Below are 17,817 nucleotides of genomic sequence, written 5' to 3'. Positions count from 1 at the left end.
ATAGAATAATAACAGTGTCACTAAATTTAAGACCTCGTCCCAGTCATGCTCTTCCTGGCAAGAAGTTTGGCCTGTGACTGCACTTACTGTTTGTGCTCATCAGAAACTGTCAATGTCTGCTTTAACTTTGCAGTCTGTAACATCACGCTGTTTATTAAAAAAAAAAAATTACTTTAACTTGTGTCCAAACAATCCTTAGTGTACTATATATTGAACAAAAAAACTGTGATAATTACATTTGCCATTTAATACTTAACAGCAAACCATCTTTTTAATACTTAACAGCAAACCACTGTTGGTAATAATCAAAATTTAGCTGAATTTTTCTTATCAACAATGACCAAGTATAGTTGATTGAAAACCTGAAATTATTATGCCTTAAAAGCCAATTTTTCTGTCGCAGTAACATGATGAATATTGGAGAAATATCAGTTTAAATATTAACTTCCTTTAAACATGAAGAATTATATGCTTGTATTTTAAGCAGAGATTACATGTGTACACATACATGTATGAATGTGTCTGTCTGTGTGGACAGACTTTTTCCCAAGTCAGTTGATGGCCAGAACCTAAAAGTGAAGTTCGTCTGGAAGCAAACTGGTTTTGCATTCAGCTATCATAAACCTTGCAAAAGGTAAGTCTGGGCTTTTCTTGGACCAGTAATGCACATGGGCATTGGTATTTAGTGCTTCTAAGCAATTCACAGCAAATAATTGCTAAAATTTTCATTTGCCAAATGATTTGCGTTAACGTTGTAAATTGACTTTGTTCTTCAAGCATAATGTCTCTCTTTCCTGAGATGAGCCAAGTAGCTACTATATAAATGGAAAACTATAGTATCTGAAACACTTCAGGTTTCACACTTTCATATGCTTTAGGTTTTCAATTGTTTTTAATTTGTTAGGAGAAAAATCCAAAGAAGTGCATATTGTTAGGTGGGTGTCAAACTTACTAAGAAATGGAATAGATATGTGACCTTAATTTAAGAAATCTAGAGAATCTCAATTTGTGGAATGACTTAAAAAGTGTAGGTATACATACATTTTATTACGAGGAAGTCTTTGGCATACAAAATAATCTACTACAGCCTTCTAAATAGCATATTCTGAACTCTAGATACATATCATACTTAGCCAAGAAAAAGTGGGGAGGAATCGGCTCCTGCAGCTCCTTACCCCAGCCCCTGTTCCAGCTGTCCAACAAAAGGTACCAAGGCTTGTTGAATTATTTCATTTTTAATAAGAACTGTACATAAGGTTTACAATATGGTGATTTGATATACATATACATAGTGAAATGATTACTATAGTCAAGCTAGTTAATGTATCACTCACATAGTTACCTTTGTGTGTGTGTGTGTGTGTGTGTGTGTGATGAGAGCACCTAAACTCTTCTCTTAGCAAACTTCTGGTACTCAATGCAGTATTATTAACTATAGTCAGTATGTTGTACATTAGATCATGGGATTCATTCATCTCATAATGAAGTTTGTACACTTTAACCAATGTCTCCTGTATTTTCCCCATCCCGCCTCTGGTAACCAGCATTCTGCTCTCTGCTTTTTGTGTATTTGACTCTCTTAGATTCCACATATAAGTGAAATGCAGTGTTTTCCTTTCGTTGTCTGGATGATTGTTAGCATGATGCCCTCCAGGTTCATCCATGTTGTTGTAAATGTCAGGATCTCCGTTTTTCAGGATGAAAAATATTCCATTGTATGTATGTTTACACACACACACACATATATATATATCTCACACTTTATTCATCCATCGATGGACACTTAGGTTGTTCCATATCTTGGCTGTTGTGAATAGTGCTGCAGTGAACATGAGAGTACAGATATTTCTTGAAGGTACTGATTTCATTTCCTTTGGGTATATACCCAGAAGAGGAATAAGGCTAACTAAAAATTGAAACTTAGCAAAAGTTTTGTTATCTATCTACTAGGTACCAGAAACCAACCTAAGTGTTTTACATACTTTGACTTTTTCTTCCCTAAAAATAACCTCATGAAAGAAAAGACCCATCCCCATCTTACAGATGAGAAGAGTGGCTCAGTTCAACTGACTTGCCCAAGGACACATATCTAAAAAGCTGTAATTATGGCCTACAAATGTTTTAAAAATCGTACTCTGAGACACATGTTCTCTCCGCTATTCCACACTAGGAGGAGGAGAAAATACCCAAATTGTTCACTGCTGGTCAAGTCAATATTGCTCTATTATTCAGTTTGTTTAATAATGTGTGACTTGCAATTATTGCTAAAAGGCATTAAATTGGCTTAGAATCAAAGTTTGTTTTGATTACATCTACGTATCAGAGTTGCTTCAAAAGTCATCCTTTTTATTGTCCATGATGTAAGATTTTTTAGTAAAATTGTAAAGATACTTTGAGGAACATTGGTTTTCAAAATGAAGTCTGTTTTCAACTCATATTCAGCTTAATCTGAAAAGCACTTGTTGGGAGAGTCTTGTGATACTATTTCATAACCATGGTTGATTCATTAATTAAAGTACGGACAATTGTTGACTATCCATGTGGGACTTTTCTATGATGCGGATTATCTGAGATGAATGTTAAATTCTATCCGGTACAGCTTCTCCCTAACTTGATAACATTTCTAGCCACCTCTCCCACTCCCTTCAGAGTGTACACAAAGAGCAAAATGAACTTATGGGAAGCATAATTAACTAGAAAGAAATGTTTCTAAAAGAAAAATCACATGGTACATAGCAAGGTTAAGTACAGATAACACTAAGCTTAGTGAATGTCCCAGGCAGCAGCTTTCCTCTTTTCTCATGGGTGATGAGGTAAAATGGCAGGTCCATGTTTTCTGAAATTACCAGATCATTATCTTCCTGTAGTGTATGAACTGCTCTTCACTCAGACTTTTTTGACAAGTGTTTTGATGCATACTGCATTCCGTGGAACTAGACTGCCTGTCCCGTGCTCAGCAGGTTGGGAACTTGCATCACTTATTTTGGCAGTGACAGGTTCCAGCAGGGGCTGATACTAGACAAAGCACAATGACCGTGAGGCCTTTTACCCTATGGAAACAAAAGGTGCTTCCCTGGCTCATGGGGAGAGATTTGGAATAAAAAAGATGGTGGATTTATATTTATTTATAGAGTAGAATATACAATGAGACTTTTTAACTTTTTTCTTTCCCACGTGAAATAACCATGCTTTGTTTCTACACCATTAGTTTGCGTTTAGGCACGATCAGGTCCTCAAGTGCAGACCCTGCAGGTATCTGAAGGCCAGGACTTGAATTTGGCCACCGTCTTAAGGTTTCTCTGCTCCTTCCTTTGCTCCTCCCAACACGCCACACTTTGAATTGATGCTGTGCCATGTAAAGAACTTTGCCACTTACCTCATCTCTGAATGCAGTGCTGTGCTTTTCACACAAGAAGGACAGGTACTGTGTTAATCTCACCATGCCAACTATCAGGACACCACCCAGCAGGGTCAGCGAAGGCCAGAATAAACAGTGGAAGATCATCATCTGGTCGTATTTTTTTATGAGAATGGCATCTTCGGATTGGCCGTCTGGACTGTAGAAGCATGAAAACGGGGTCCCATTTTTGTGATCGAAGAATTCCTTTATGTCCAGAGCACCACTGAGCAAATAATTTCTATCCCGGTGGCACTTAGGTGTGTAGAAGCACTAGGAATACGGAGGAGGAAGAAAAATGAGGGCGCTGGCTCTGAAATCAAATGCTTTAAAGTTTTAATTCTGAAATCACTTCACAACTGAAGCTATTAAGAGTTTTAATCTCTGAAGGTGATAAGACCCATTACATAGCTCATGGTGAAGGGGTACCAGGAGGGCAAATAGTGAACTGGCCATTTCTGAGCACTAAACAAAGATGTGGGAATAAAGACACTGAGGTTTATTACCATATCCACTAAGCACCCAAGACACTCTGCCATCGGCCTACAAAAACATTTGAGACCTTAAAGGTTATGGCATCCAAAACAGAAATCACCAGATTGAAATGAGTGCTTTAGTAAACACAAAGTGTAAGATGTCAACTAATTTAAGTCAACTTTTTATAGTTAGGTGAAAATGTACTCTTTAAATCATATGGACCTGTTGCTGCTGCCGCTAAGTCACTTCAGTTGGGTCCGACTCTGTGCGACCCCATGGATTGCAGCCTACCAGGCTCCTCCGTCCATGGGATTTTCCAGGCAAGAGTACTGAAGTGGGGTGCCATTGCCTTCTCCCATGAACCTGTTGAGTATCCTTTAAAGGACAATCTTTAAATTTCTTTGATAAGAATTATTGTTTGATTTAAGGTGGGCTGTATGTTCATTTTAACATTTTTGATATGATGAGGAATGGGATCTCCCAACAATAAGTTAAGACTACTTACAAATAATTTTGTTCACTGTCTCAAGTCTAAATTCCAGACACCAACATGAACTCTCTTTTCTGTATACCCCATTTCTCCTCCAAGAATGCTTTTAGCTTCATTTATCCTGATTGGGTCACTATTGATACGTTCACTGGAAGAAAACAGCTTTATCTAGAGATGGCCCTAGGTACTGCACCTTGCTAGGGACAGTCTGCCATGGAAAGGTTGCTGTAATTAGAACACTTTCATACATGAAATTTACACTACCTGGGAATTTATCTGGACAGCCTCTTCATTATAATGTAGGAGCACTTTCTGACCTGAATGGGTGAGGTTCACAAACACCTGGAGACACGGGTACTTGCCCTGACCTCGGCAGTCCATCCCACAGGAAAATGCACAGTCCATCCAGTGGTCCGTGACATACGCATGAATGATAGTGCAGTTCGATTCTTCTCTCTGAGTGCTTCCATTTGGAAAAGTAAATAAATGATTTTCAACCCTAGAAAATTTAGTCCTATATTCCTAATGTGATAACCCAAGGCACCTGTCTATTTGAAAGCAACGTAGGACCCATCATAGAAGGCATTTAGCGATTCAGGAGCACAGAGAAACTTGCAATGGGATAAACAGCAGCAAGGTACCAAGTTCCATCTCAGTTATGACCCTTCTGGCGTATTTCTCACTGTAGATCAATGATTTTCGAATTTCAGAATCACCTGAATGGGTTTGTTAAAATGAGGAATTTGTTAAAACATGGGTTCTATGACTTCCAGGGATTTGGATTCAGTTGGTCTGACTTGAGGCCCAGAAATCTGTGAATTTAACAGTATTTAAGGTGTTTGGGGAAACATACTTTTTAGCAATATTAGCCTAAATACTATAACCACAAAAATTCACACTCAGAAATCTTACCATCTCTTCCTGCCTCATCAACTCAAGATCTGCCCACTGGCTTGTCCTGGTGAAAATGTGCCTTTGGAAGGAGTCCAGCCACAGGGCTCTTAGGCAACTTAACCATTCCATTCACCCTCTCTAAGAGGCAAGTGCAAATCATATGAGGAATCCCATTAGATAACTTGCCATATGTTAACATTAGTGAATTCCTTAAGGTCAAGAAACATGTCCTCTGCATCTTTATGTTCCTCAAAGCAGAAAGCACAATGCCTCGCACATAGTAGAGGCTCAATAAGTGTTGTACTGAACTAAATTTTACTTGGCTTCCTGGTGGCTCAGTGGTAAAGAATTTGCCTTCCAATGCTGGAAACACAGGTTCTATCCCTGATCCAGGAAGATTACACATGCCTCGGAGCAACTAACCCCCTGCACCAGAACTACTGAGCTTGTGCTCTAGAGCCCAGGAGCCGCAACTACTGAGCCCACGTGCCACAGTTACTGAACCCTGAGTGCCCCAGAGCCGGTGCCCCACAAGGAGAGAAGTCACAGCAGTGAAAAGCCCGCACACCACAGCTAAAGAGTAGCCCCACTTGCCACAACTGCAGAAAAGTCCATGTGGCAACAAAGACCCAGCATAGCCCCAAATACATAAATAACAATTATTTTTTAAAATATTACTTGGAAAACATTCCTTGAGGATTTGCACACACACCACACACACAGAATGTCATAGATACAGTGAGAAGGGGTAGACAAATGTCCTGCCCCTGAAGACTTTGTGGTGGTATTAACCTTGGGTATTTTCCTTGGCCCTTCTGAGCCTGAGATTTCTCATTCATAAAGTGAAAATCAAACTAATAATGTTTCCTTCATGGACTTGCTATAAGTTTATATAGGGATAAAATATATGCTTGATATACAGTATATATTTAAGTTAATAGTAACTTATTACATGTGTTTAATAAGGAGACTACTTCAAAAGAGGAAAACTAATATTTATTGAGCAACTACTATGTGCCAGGTAGATATTACCAAACTCAAAAACTCAGACTCAAAAAATTTTATGTTCATGCAGAAACTCATGCTCATCTCCTTCCCTAGGATGTTAGTGTATTAAAGAATGTATTACCTGCAGGGATATCGAATATGTAAACCCCCAATTGAAAGACTTTGGAGACTGGAGGAGGGGAGCAGCAAAGCAGCACTTTCTCACCACCCCTTCCTCCGCACCCAGCTGCCTCCAAGCACTGAGAGGAACAGGGCTTCTGGAGAAAGCAAAGCCAGCGCCCCCTCCTCCTCTACCAGTGCCTACACCTAGGATGAATGTTATGTCTCCTCTCTCTGTTCTCACCTGAGCAAGAAGGGCTTCAGGATGGTTACTCCAAGCACGAAGAACATTAGGACAGAGAAACCCATCATTGCAAACCCTAGCAGCATGGCCCGGTCCTCTCCAGCACTGGATGGCAGCTTCCTGTGCACGTCTGGTGGGTCTCGAGCATTGCGGTCTGTGTTTCTCCTCGTCCCTGAGGTAGAAAAGGCTGGCCTTCGTGGGAACAGGGAAGGAGATATTTCAATAAATTGGGACCCCAGTTCTCATAAACAGTTGGGAACAGTAGTGATTATTTTGCATGATATAGAAATATTGAATCACTGCGTTGCACACCTGGAACCAGCATAGTGTTGTAGGTCAGTTATACTTCAATTTTTAAAATTAAATAAGCAGTATTTGTTTCTAAAAGCCTAAGTTTGAATTCTAACACTTCCGGAAGAAAGCATAATAGAAATCCTTTATGACTTTGATGTAGGCAAATATTTCTTAGATACAACACACAGGCACAATCTGACACACAGGCACAATCTGACACACAGGCACAAAGAGAACAAATTGGTAAACTGGACTTCATGGAAGTTCCTGCTCTTCAATAAAACACTGTTTAAAGAATGAAAAACAAGACCAGACTGGAAGACAATATTGGCAAATCATATATCTGATAAAAGTCTTGAATCCAGAACACATAAAGAACTCTCAGATTCAATAATGCCACACAACACGGTTAACAGTCTCAACAGCCACTTCAGAGAAGGTATATACATAGCAAATAAGCACATAAGAAGATCACGTTAGAAACTTGTACATTAAAACTACACCAACATACTACATCATCCCCACTAGAATGAGTTAAACCAAAACAACAGACTGTATCAAGTATTGGAGATGATATAAGGAACTAGAACTCTCCTGCACTGCTGATGGGACTATAAAACAGTATAACCACTTTGGAAAACAGCTGGTATGTCCTAAAAAAGTTAAATATATAGGGGGCCATATGACCGAGGTGTTCCATTTCTAGGTATTCATTTACCAAGCAGAATGTAAGCACATGATCATACAAAGACTTGTACACAGATGTTCTTGGCACCCTAGCTGTAAGGAGCCCCAAACTGAAAACAACCCAAATATATGATATACTTTTATCAATAAGTATAAATTCTTACATTTGTATAATGGAGTACTATGCAGCAACAGAACTGATAAACACAGTACGCATAGTGGACCTCAGAATAATTACGCTGAGTGAAAAATGCTGAGCAAATGAAAGAGGCCACAGTGTATAATTCCATTCCAGCAAAATTTTAGAAGATGCAAACTTACCTTTAGTGACAGAAAGCAGATTAAGTGGTTACCTGGGGGTTGGAGGACATGTGATGGGCTTCCCCCGTGGCTCAGTGGTAAAGAATCTGCCTGCAATGCAGGAGCCACAGGAGACGTGGGTTCAATCCCTGGGTTGGCAAGATGCCCTGGAGGAGGAAATGACAGCCCACTCCAGTATTCTTGCCTGGAGAATCCCATGGACAGAGGAGCCTGGTGGGCTACAGTCCGTAGGTCGCAAAGAGTCAGATACAACTGAAGCGACTTAGCATGCAAGCAGCATAGGGGACATGCTAAGGGGCACAAGGAAACTCATGGTTGTAGGTGATGGGTATGTTTCTCATCTTGACTGGGTGATGGTTACACACATATGTCAAAACTTACCAAGTGGTACACTTTAAATACGTGCCATTCGTCATATTTCAAACATAAAGCTTTTTTCTTGACAAATGTTGGAAGAAAAAAAGTGGGACATTTACCAACCCATGATGAAGGGATGATCCCCTCTGCTGTTCACCTGAGGGTGTGGGCAGACTCGATGCAACACAGTGAGATCTTAAATTCAGAGCTCAGTCCATCTTAAGCTAAAATGGCATGTTATATATATATATATTTTTAATGTAACAAACAAGACCAAGGAATGTTGCCTGGGTAAAGTCTTTAGAGATCTGTTTACCTAATGACTAGGAAAGAATCACCTGTAAGTAGCTTTCATGTGAACTTACTTATCTCTCAGGGATATTGTATATTCCCCCAGAAAATATTTTTTACATTCCTTTATGAATTCTATATGGGAAGAATGACTCTGCAGGCTCCCATTTGGAACTAACAGCATCCTGAAGGAGGATCTGAATGGCTCTTTCATGTCCAGCTGCCAGGAAGACAGCACATCCAGGGCTTTCTGGCCAGGGGCCCCGGCTGCTCAGAACAGTGAGGGTCTCGCTGTGGCTTCTCCCCTTGCCCACCTCATCTCTGTCTTCACACAGCTCCATAAACAAGGCCCTCCATCTCCCCTCTCTCTGCTCTGTTTTAGCAGAGGAGGTGATAAATTCTTTCACAAGGGGGATGTCCAGCGAACCAAGTCCAACACAAAGGTCACCAACTGGTGGCCCATGGACAGCATCCAGCCCACAGATGTGTTTTGTTTGGCTTTTCCTGTGTGTTTTTTTAATTGTGGGATTAGCTGCTAACACTTTAAAAATCATGAAATTTCTCACACAAATGCAGATTTCTACTTTTGAAAAAAATCACAAAGGCCACATCACTGCTATGAACAGCTGGCGAGTGGAGCAGAGGCTGCCCCTGGGGACAGGGCTGTCTTCTCCAATCCTCCACAGTCCCACCACTGCCTGCGGTCACTGTCACTGCTCCCTGCTCAGCAGGCATTTCTGCCCCAGAGGTATTTCCATTTTAAGAAGCTTAGCGAAATCTTAAGCCAAACAAATGCAGCCATAATGGTAAAAACACAGGCTCCATCAAGCTGTGTAAAAAGCTTACTAAAATTTTGAAGTGAAGCAAAAACCCTGTAGGGAGAATTGCTAGTTGTTGTCTTCTGAAAGCGTATTTTATACCTTATCTTCCATCCTTCCTCCTTTCTCTCCCTAATTCCCTTTCTCCTGGCAATATCTTCAGACAAGAGAGTGAGACTAGGGGGGATTCCCTGGTGGCCCAGTGGTTAGGACCGTGTGCTTTCACTGCTGAGGGAGTGGGTTCAATCCATGGTTGGGGGACTCTGTTCCTGTAAGCCTCGTAGCTCAGCCGAAAGAGTGTGAGTGAGGGGGATGTGGGGCAATCCAGTTTGTTCCGGGGGCCTGCTCTGGGAGGCCCTACCTTCAGGAGATGACAATTCTGTCGTTGCACTGCTTTGGAAATCAAAGCCCTGGTTTGGGATTTTTAGTCTCCTTTGATATTTTACTCGCCCTCTATCTATTATTCCACCTTCAGAGAATGGGCAGTGGGGGGAAATTTAATGACATCTGAGCCAGCATATTTTATAGTTTCTCAACAAATATGTTCGTTTGATTAAGAGTTTTAGCCCTAAAGGAAGGTTTGGCTATTTTCCAGGTTCCCATTAGTAAAGAACCCACCTGCCCCTGCAGGAGACACAAGAAACAATGGTTGGAATCCCTGGGTCGGGAAGATCCCCTGGAGAAGGAAATGGCAACCTACTATAGTATTCTTGCCTGGGGAATCCCATGGACAGAGGGGCCTGGCAGGCCACAGTCCATGGGGGTCACAAAGGGTCAGATACAACTTAGTGATTAAACCACCAGGTTCCCAATACCCAACACCCAGCATTTCCCTCATGTTCTGAAACTGGGCTTTAGTTGCTCTATATTGTAAAATCTCCAGAGGCTTATTGTCAGTTATCTGTGGAATCCATGCATGGAGAGGCTTATTATGAAGCCTCTCTGGCCATTTCTGACCTATTGATTTAACATACCCAATTATACCTGTGATATACAAAACTGGCATAACCAGGGAATAAGACCTAGTAGTATAATAGACTATTCTTTCTAATATTTCTGTCCACTTTGTTTAAAGGCTTTATGAAAAGCTGAAAACCTCAAAGACACCTTGTGAAGAAATTATTTCATATATGGTAGGAAAGATAATAAACAATAATTGCTAAAAATGAAAATACAGCTATATTTTACTATTATAACAATAACAACAATCTTCTATTTCTCTAGTAAAATAAACTAGATACCACTTTAACTGTAAATAATAAAAATCCTGGTCAAAGCTTAGAAAAAAAAGTTTGAAATATGCAAAGGACAAAAACTATGTGAAAATAAGAACCCAGAGGAGAAAGTGGACTGGAGCACAAGTTGACCTTGAGAGCATTTGCAGAACTTGGTGACCCTGAGGTTCAGTCTCACAGTCTGTGGGAAGGACACAGGGACAGGAGACAATGCCCAGAGCCCATCCAGGGTATGGGAGTTAACGCTTTTAGCTAGAGTTGGCATCCAAAAGACCTCATACTCAGTGTGAGGTGGAATGGCAAGTACCCACCGTCCATACACAACTCCCTAGGAGACTGCCAGGAAAGAGCCTTTCTCAAACCCAGACACTGCACACAAGAGGAAAACTACAGTCTCCCCTGAGACGTCACAACCTTCAAGAGAGCCTCAAGAGAGTTTACGGCCAGAACTCACACGATGTGGGAAATCCAGAAACCTCAAGCTGAGAATTTCATTCAGTCTTCTCAAGTAGTTGGTGCCGTCTGGCAGCAGGCCGGAGCCAGTGTGTAACTTCTCTGGAGGAGCTCTCCGCCGACCTAGGTCTCTAGGGAATCCTACAAAGTTTCAAGGAGTGTGTGCTCTCATTTCAAAGTCATAAAACACAAAATTAGGGCCTTGGAGTGAGAAAAAATACACAACAGAGTCAGATCCCAAAAAAACCTTCTGATTTTGGACAATATATAAAAATATATCTACAATATGTTTGAAAAAATAAAGGAGGGGGTGGATATCAGAAAGAGTAAGAAACTCTAAAACATGACCAAGACAGTATTAAAAAGAAACAAGTAGAATTTCTAGAAATGAAAAAGAATTGATATAAAAATTCAATGTATAACAAGGACCTACTGTATAGCACAGGGAACTATATTCAATATCTTGTAATAACTTATAGTGGAAAAGAATCTGAAAATATATATATACATATTATACATATATGTGTGCGTGCTCAGTCATGTCCAAGTCTTTGTGACCCCATGAACTGTAGCTCACCAGGCTCCTCTATCCAAAGAATTTTCCAGGCAAGAATACTGGAGTGGGTTGCCATTTCCTACTCCAGGGAATCTTCCTGACCTAGGGAGTGAACCCTTGTCTCCTACATCTCCTATAAAGACAGGCAGATTCTTTACCACTCTGCCACCTAGGAAGCCCATATGTGTGTGTGTGTGTGTGTGTGTGTGTGTATAACTGAATCACTTTGCTATATACCTAAAACATTGTAAATCAATTATACTTCAATAAAAAAAATTAGTGGATAGATTTAACAGTAATTTAGATACATCTGAAAAGATAATTAGTAAACAGTTTGATCTGCAAAATAGCTAAAGTATATAATACAGAGATTTCTTTAATGGAAAATGCTGAAGAAAGGTTAAGAAGCACAGAAGATAGACAGAAAGGGTCTAGCATAAAGTCTAATCAGAACTCCAGAAAAAAAAAAAAAAGAGGAAAAAGGCCAAGTAATATTTTTAAAAGACAATAATATTAAAGAAATGATGAAGGCCCAGTCCACAGATTCCAGAAGCCAAGTGGGATAAAATAAAATGAAACCCACACCTACATAAATCACAGATATTTTGCACAGAGACAAGAGAAATTCTTAAAAAGAGCCAGAGAAAAAGATTAACTTCAAAGGAATGACTATTAAGTGGAGCACTTACTTCTCTGTAAGAACAGAAGCCAGGAATATTGCCTTTATGCTGAGAAAAAACAGAACTCTGTACCCAGCAAATATCTCACAACAGTTAAGTAAGAAATAAAGGCATTTCAGATACACACAAAGCTGAGTTTGCCATCAACAAACCCCCAGTAAAGAAAAAGGTGAAGCAGTTACTTCAGGCAGAGAGGAAACAATCCAGTCTAAGAGCTGAGAGTTAGTCAAAAATGAAGAGCAATTACAGGGTAAACAGGTAAGTAAAGACACTAACCTCACAAAATAATAACAATGAAATTTCAATATTTAAATTTTTTAATTAAAATAATGATAAAGGTGATGACAATGACTGTTCACTTACTGGGTTATTCCCTTTGTCTATATTGTTTAAACAGAATGAGAGCAGCAACTTCGTGGTGGTCCTGTGGTTAGGTCTGCACTCCCAATGCAGGGGTACAGGCTGGATCTCTCACTGGGGAACTAGGATCCTTCAGGAAGCATGGCAAAGCCAACAAATAAATTAATTTAAAAAATGAATAGAGTGAGATCATACTGGATATAGTGGGTTCTTTTTTTAACCTTGTCTTTTTCACTTAACATAATAACCACTTTCCCATGTTGGCAGCAATTCTTCGTTACCCTTCTGCTGGGTACATAATATTCCATTAATTGGATACACCATAATTTCCTTAACCATTTCTCTATTGTTGGATATTAAACTGTTTCCAGTTTCCCCAGGCCATAAACAGTTCTGTAATTAAGTCTGTGGTATTTACAAGTACCTTTCATCCAAGGACCTCAAAGTGCTTAAGAGTGATCTAATTTTGCTCTTCAGCCAATAAGATGAGTGAATAGCATTTTCATTCCTTTTTGCCAGCAATAATCTTCACTTCTAACCAATGTGTGTACCTGGAGGGATTTTATTCACAGTCATGGAAGTACCCACCCCTTCCTGTTGCTCCTCTGATTTCAGAACTGACTTTCCCACCTGCCCGAACTACCACATTTGCTATGGGTGCTTTCTGACTTAGCCTGAGGCAAACTCAAAGAGCTTGAACATGTTCATCTGGATGTGATCCCTGAGGAAGCCAGCAGCCTCTCCCTCCAACAGTTTCTTGGACAGAATGTTCCTTAAAAGGATGCTGAGGTTCATCAGGGCTTGATAGCTCTGCTGACACTCATCTCACATATGTATGTAATTTTAAGCACTGGGTATGTTAAATTAACATTTCCTTATAATTTGCGTTGCAGAGATGTGGGTAACTATTTTTACCCTTCTATTTTTTTTTTAATTACAAATCTATATAACAACTTCTTTTGAAACAGCAAAGGAGGTTGAGGAAAGTCAATATGGTCTGTGACGTTCACCATGAGGCAAGATGGGTGATCCAGTTGTGCATATCAGAAGTGGAAATGGGACACTGTATTGCTCTGGGGAGAACACAACTACTCTAACTGCTAGTTAACTGTGTTATGAATGGGGCATTAGAACTTGTTCCCTTGCATGTTAGTCATTTGATCTTCTGCCATACAATGATTCACTTTAATTGTCTTCTCACAAAAGCATTAGTTCATTTGTAAGAGAGAAGTGTTTTTGCCTCGGTCTCTTTCTTCTGTTTGTTTCTTCCTCCTCCAGCCCCGACCTCCATCCAAACCCCTCTCTCTCCTTTCCGGCATTCTCTCTCTCAAAGGTGCATGAGCGTAGTTACAGAAGACGGGAGTGAGCGATGTGATGACCACTATGATCTTTATACTGTTTCCAATTTCTCAGCTCCCAGCTCCCAGCTCCACTCAAGCTGCTAACAGACCACCCAGGTTTCCAGATACAGCGAGTAAACATAGCTATGAAATGGACCCTCTCAGGAGTAAGCTGGCAAGCCTTAATATCTCATTCCTCAACACCCTCTGGCATTGCTCCTCTCTCCAGGTGGGTGCCCACTTCAGTGCCCTACTGCTTCACTCCTGGGGGCAGGCAGATGTACAGCACCTCTGCTTTGCATTCCCCTGGGGAAGAAAGAGGTCCTCAAGATAACCGGTCTCACTTCCCCCTTAGATAGTAGAGGTGGGTGGTTAATAACAGCAGCTGAAGTGTAAAATGGTACAGTATAGAAAGTAGCACTGGCTTTTACACTAAGGCATGCAGAGACCATCACTACCTCCATCAGCAGACAAGGGGATGGGGTAGAGAGAGGTGAAGTGACTTGCCCACAGTCAGATAGCCATTTAAGCGAGCTGGATTTGAACCCAGGCTGTGACGCAAAGATCCAAGCAGTTTTCACCAACGAAACCAATGCTGATAGTAACTTCATTCAACTGACAGACATTTGTTGAGCACCAACTGTGTGCTGGGCAGAGTTCTACTGCTGCAGAGCCAGGGAGGCTAGAGTCCTAGCCTCCAAAAACTTGCCATCTAGAGGAGGAAGCCGACAAGGAAGGGTGCACCCTATGATAGCGCTGCTGGGGAAGCCTCGAAGCTCCCTCGGGAGGCATGACAAGTGGACACCCTCTGAGGATAAAGACCAGACTCAACCCCCGAACTCCTTGGGCTGCTCTCCTTCTAACCAGTTGTTCAGTGAGATGCCCATGAAGGCTGAGAGATTCTGGGGGTGACTTACCTCCCCTGGTGTCTCCGGCCGCCCTGGAGGGTAATTTGAACAGGGATGCTGAACGGCTGCATGAGACCAGGGGCCTAGGCAAAATGGACTCCTTGCAACAGATTCATAGCCTCTGAGGGCGCAGAAGGGTGAAGTTTAAACATCAGCGGAAGTGGGGTCCCAGGGGAGGTCCTCAGGCGCATCTGCGCCTCCAGAGCTACCCCTGGGGGTGTGCCAAGCCGGCTCCTCTGGCGAGTGGGGAGGTTAGGACAGGCATGTCCAGGCGGCTCTGCAGACTCCTGGCAAGGCGGAGCGGTCCGTCCAAAAGGCTCAGGATCAACCCTCAGTGGCTTCTGCGGCCAGACTCTCTTCCCAAGCTCATCCAGAGCCTGCCACCGCCTTAACACCTGGGCTCGGCTTCAGCTGTCATGCATCGCCATAGAGACCGAAATGGTTGTGGAAAGTTCTGAGCCCCAAGGGACCCTATGTAATTGGTGAAGGGCATATCAGTTCAAGGTTTATAAAAAGAGGAAATAGTTTGCCCTGTCCACACTTCCTTTATTCAAGTTTTTCCATTAGAATATACATTGAAAGTGTTAGTTGCTCAGTCGTGTCAGACTCTTTATGACTGTACTGTCCATGGGATTCTTCAGGCGAGAATATTGGAGCAAGTTGCCATTTCCTTCTCCAGGGTATCTTCCCTACCCAGGGATCAAACTCGGGTCTCCTGCATTGCAGGCAGATTCTTCTACCGTCTGAGCTTGTGTATGTGTGTGTGTGTGTAGAATATACATTAATAGATAGCTAATGGGAAATTGCTATATAACATGGGGGGAGCTCAATCCAGTGTTGTGCGACAACCTAGAGGGGTAAGATGATGGGTGGTGGGAGGGAGGTTCAGGAGGGAGGGGACATGTGTATACTCGTGGCTGATCCACGATGCTGTACAACAGAAACAAATACAACATTGTAAAGCAATTATCCTCCAAAGTTAAAAATAAAGTTTTAAAAATTTATGTTAGAGTGCAAGCTTAGAGGATGGATTTTTCTTGTTTATTACATTTTCTGATTAAGAGAATTCATTTCTAGACCATATGTGATTTAACAAATTTTTAAGACTCCAAGGGTCATAAAATAACTCACCATTAAAACTACATCAAAGTTTAAAAAAAAAAAAAAGACAGAACTGTAGCAAACCTCTTTCCCAGCTGGAACCATGAAGGGTGCCAGAAGAAAAGAAAAAAATGGTTGCTGCTGTGCCAAAAACCCTTAAGAAAAAGTGAAAGAATTTTGCAGAATTTAAGAGCAGGTGCCTGAGGAGGAAGCTTGCCCAAAAGAAGCTTCAAAAGGCAAGGAGGAAGTTTATCTATGAAAAAGCCAAGCACTATCACAAGGAATACAGGCAGATGTGCAGAACTGAAATTCAGCTGACTACGGTGGCATAAAAAGTCATCAGTCCATGTACCGCGCACCCAAATAGGCATTTGCCATCAGGGTCAGAGGTGTCGATGGTGTGAGCACAAATGTTTGAAAGTGTTTTAGCTTCTTCGCCTTTCACAGATCTTCAGCGGCACCTTTGTGAAGCTCACCAAGACTTCAGTTAACATGCTGGGAACTGTGCATTGTTTTGGGGTACCCAAATCTAAAGTCCATAAATGAACTGATCTGCAAGCATGGCTATGGCAAAATCAACAAGAAGCAAATTGCCCTGATGGGTAACAAGTTGATTGCTCGATCTCTTGGTAAATATGGCATCTTCTGCATGGAGGATCTGATTCATGAGATCTGTACTGCTGGAAACTGTTTCAAAGAAGGAAACAACTTCCTGTGGCCCTTCAAACTGTCTTCTCCACAAGGTGGAATGAAGAAAAAGACCACCCATTTTGCAGAAAGTGGAAATGCCGACAACAGGGAAGACCAGATCAACAGGCTTATTACAAGGATGAACTAAGGTATCTACCATGATTATTTTTGTAATTTGCTCGGGTAATAAACACTGTGCTCAGTCACTCGGTTGTGTCCTCTGCCTCTTTGCAACCCCATGGGCTACAGCCCACCAGGCTCCTCTGTCCATGGGATTCTCCAGGAAAGAATACTGGAGTGGGTTGCCATTTCCCTCTCTATTACATTGCAGCTCACCGAAATGATGATGACAGAATGCCAAGTAGACTACTTTTGCTGAATTGTTTTCTAAGTAAAGGTAATATTATCTTGAGGCTTCCCTTGTAGCTCAGTTGGTAAAGAATCTGCCTGTAATGCAGGAGACCTGGGTTAGATTCCTGGGTCAGGAAGATCTCCTAGAGAAGGAAATGGCAACCCACTCCAGCATTCTTGCGTGGAGAATTCCATGGACAAAGGAGCCTGGTAGGCCACAGTCCATGGGGTTGCAAGAGTCGGGCATAACTTAGCAACTAAACCACCACCAGTATTAACATTTTCCAAAACATTGGTGTTGGCAAGAAGGTAAGCATAATCTCATCTATAAACATCATGTATATATAGCCATATTAACTATTACCTGCAACTGTATTAATATCACTTAATGAAAAATATATATACTTCTGATTTGTATTAATTTTCTACTAGAGTTATGGACTACTTCCTTTGTAAATTATTTGTTTTTAATAAATTGATACAATTTGGAATAAAAACTGGTAGCAACTAGATTTTTTTTCCCATCTACCTCCTGCTTGTAACAGCCTTATAAATACATATAAGAACTTTCTTTTTCAGATTAGATGTGCTAATAAATTTCCCTGCAATTTAGTATGTAACTCTCTTTCAAGAAGTGAGTGATTTGCTGCTATTTTTATGCATTTGAATCAACTTCAGAAATATGGTACTTTTCGAGCCTTTGAGACCTCCTATTTTAATTTGTACATGCCTGGGGCTTCCCATTTTATGATTCTAGTTCCACCCA

The 17,817-nt window shown here is 41.2% G+C and overlaps 1 protein-coding gene across 1 annotated transcript; it reads right to left on the bottom strand.

Annotated features, from left to right (window-relative positions):
- Positions 1-22: 22 nt before the first annotated feature.
- Positions 23-15,923, bottom strand: KCNMB3 (potassium calcium-activated channel subfamily M regulatory beta subunit 3). The gene is given in 5 exon segments (XM_069559702.1): positions 23-123; positions 125-147; positions 4,629-4,827; positions 6,610-6,801; positions 14,919-15,923. Coding segments are annotated over 5 exon segments (516 nt in total). The 5' UTR covers positions 14,981-15,923; the 3' UTR covers positions 23-83.
- Between the last annotated feature and the right edge of the window lie 1,894 nt (positions 15,924-17,817).

Source organism: Ovis canadensis, chromosome 1 (assembly GCF_042477335.2).
Source record: "Ovis canadensis isolate MfBH-ARS-UI-01 breed Bighorn chromosome 1, ARS-UI_OviCan_v2, whole genome shotgun sequence".
Taxonomy (NCBI): domain Eukaryota; kingdom Metazoa; phylum Chordata; class Mammalia; order Artiodactyla; family Bovidae; genus Ovis; species Ovis canadensis.
This window is presented reverse-complemented; position numbering and strand designations above follow the sequence as displayed.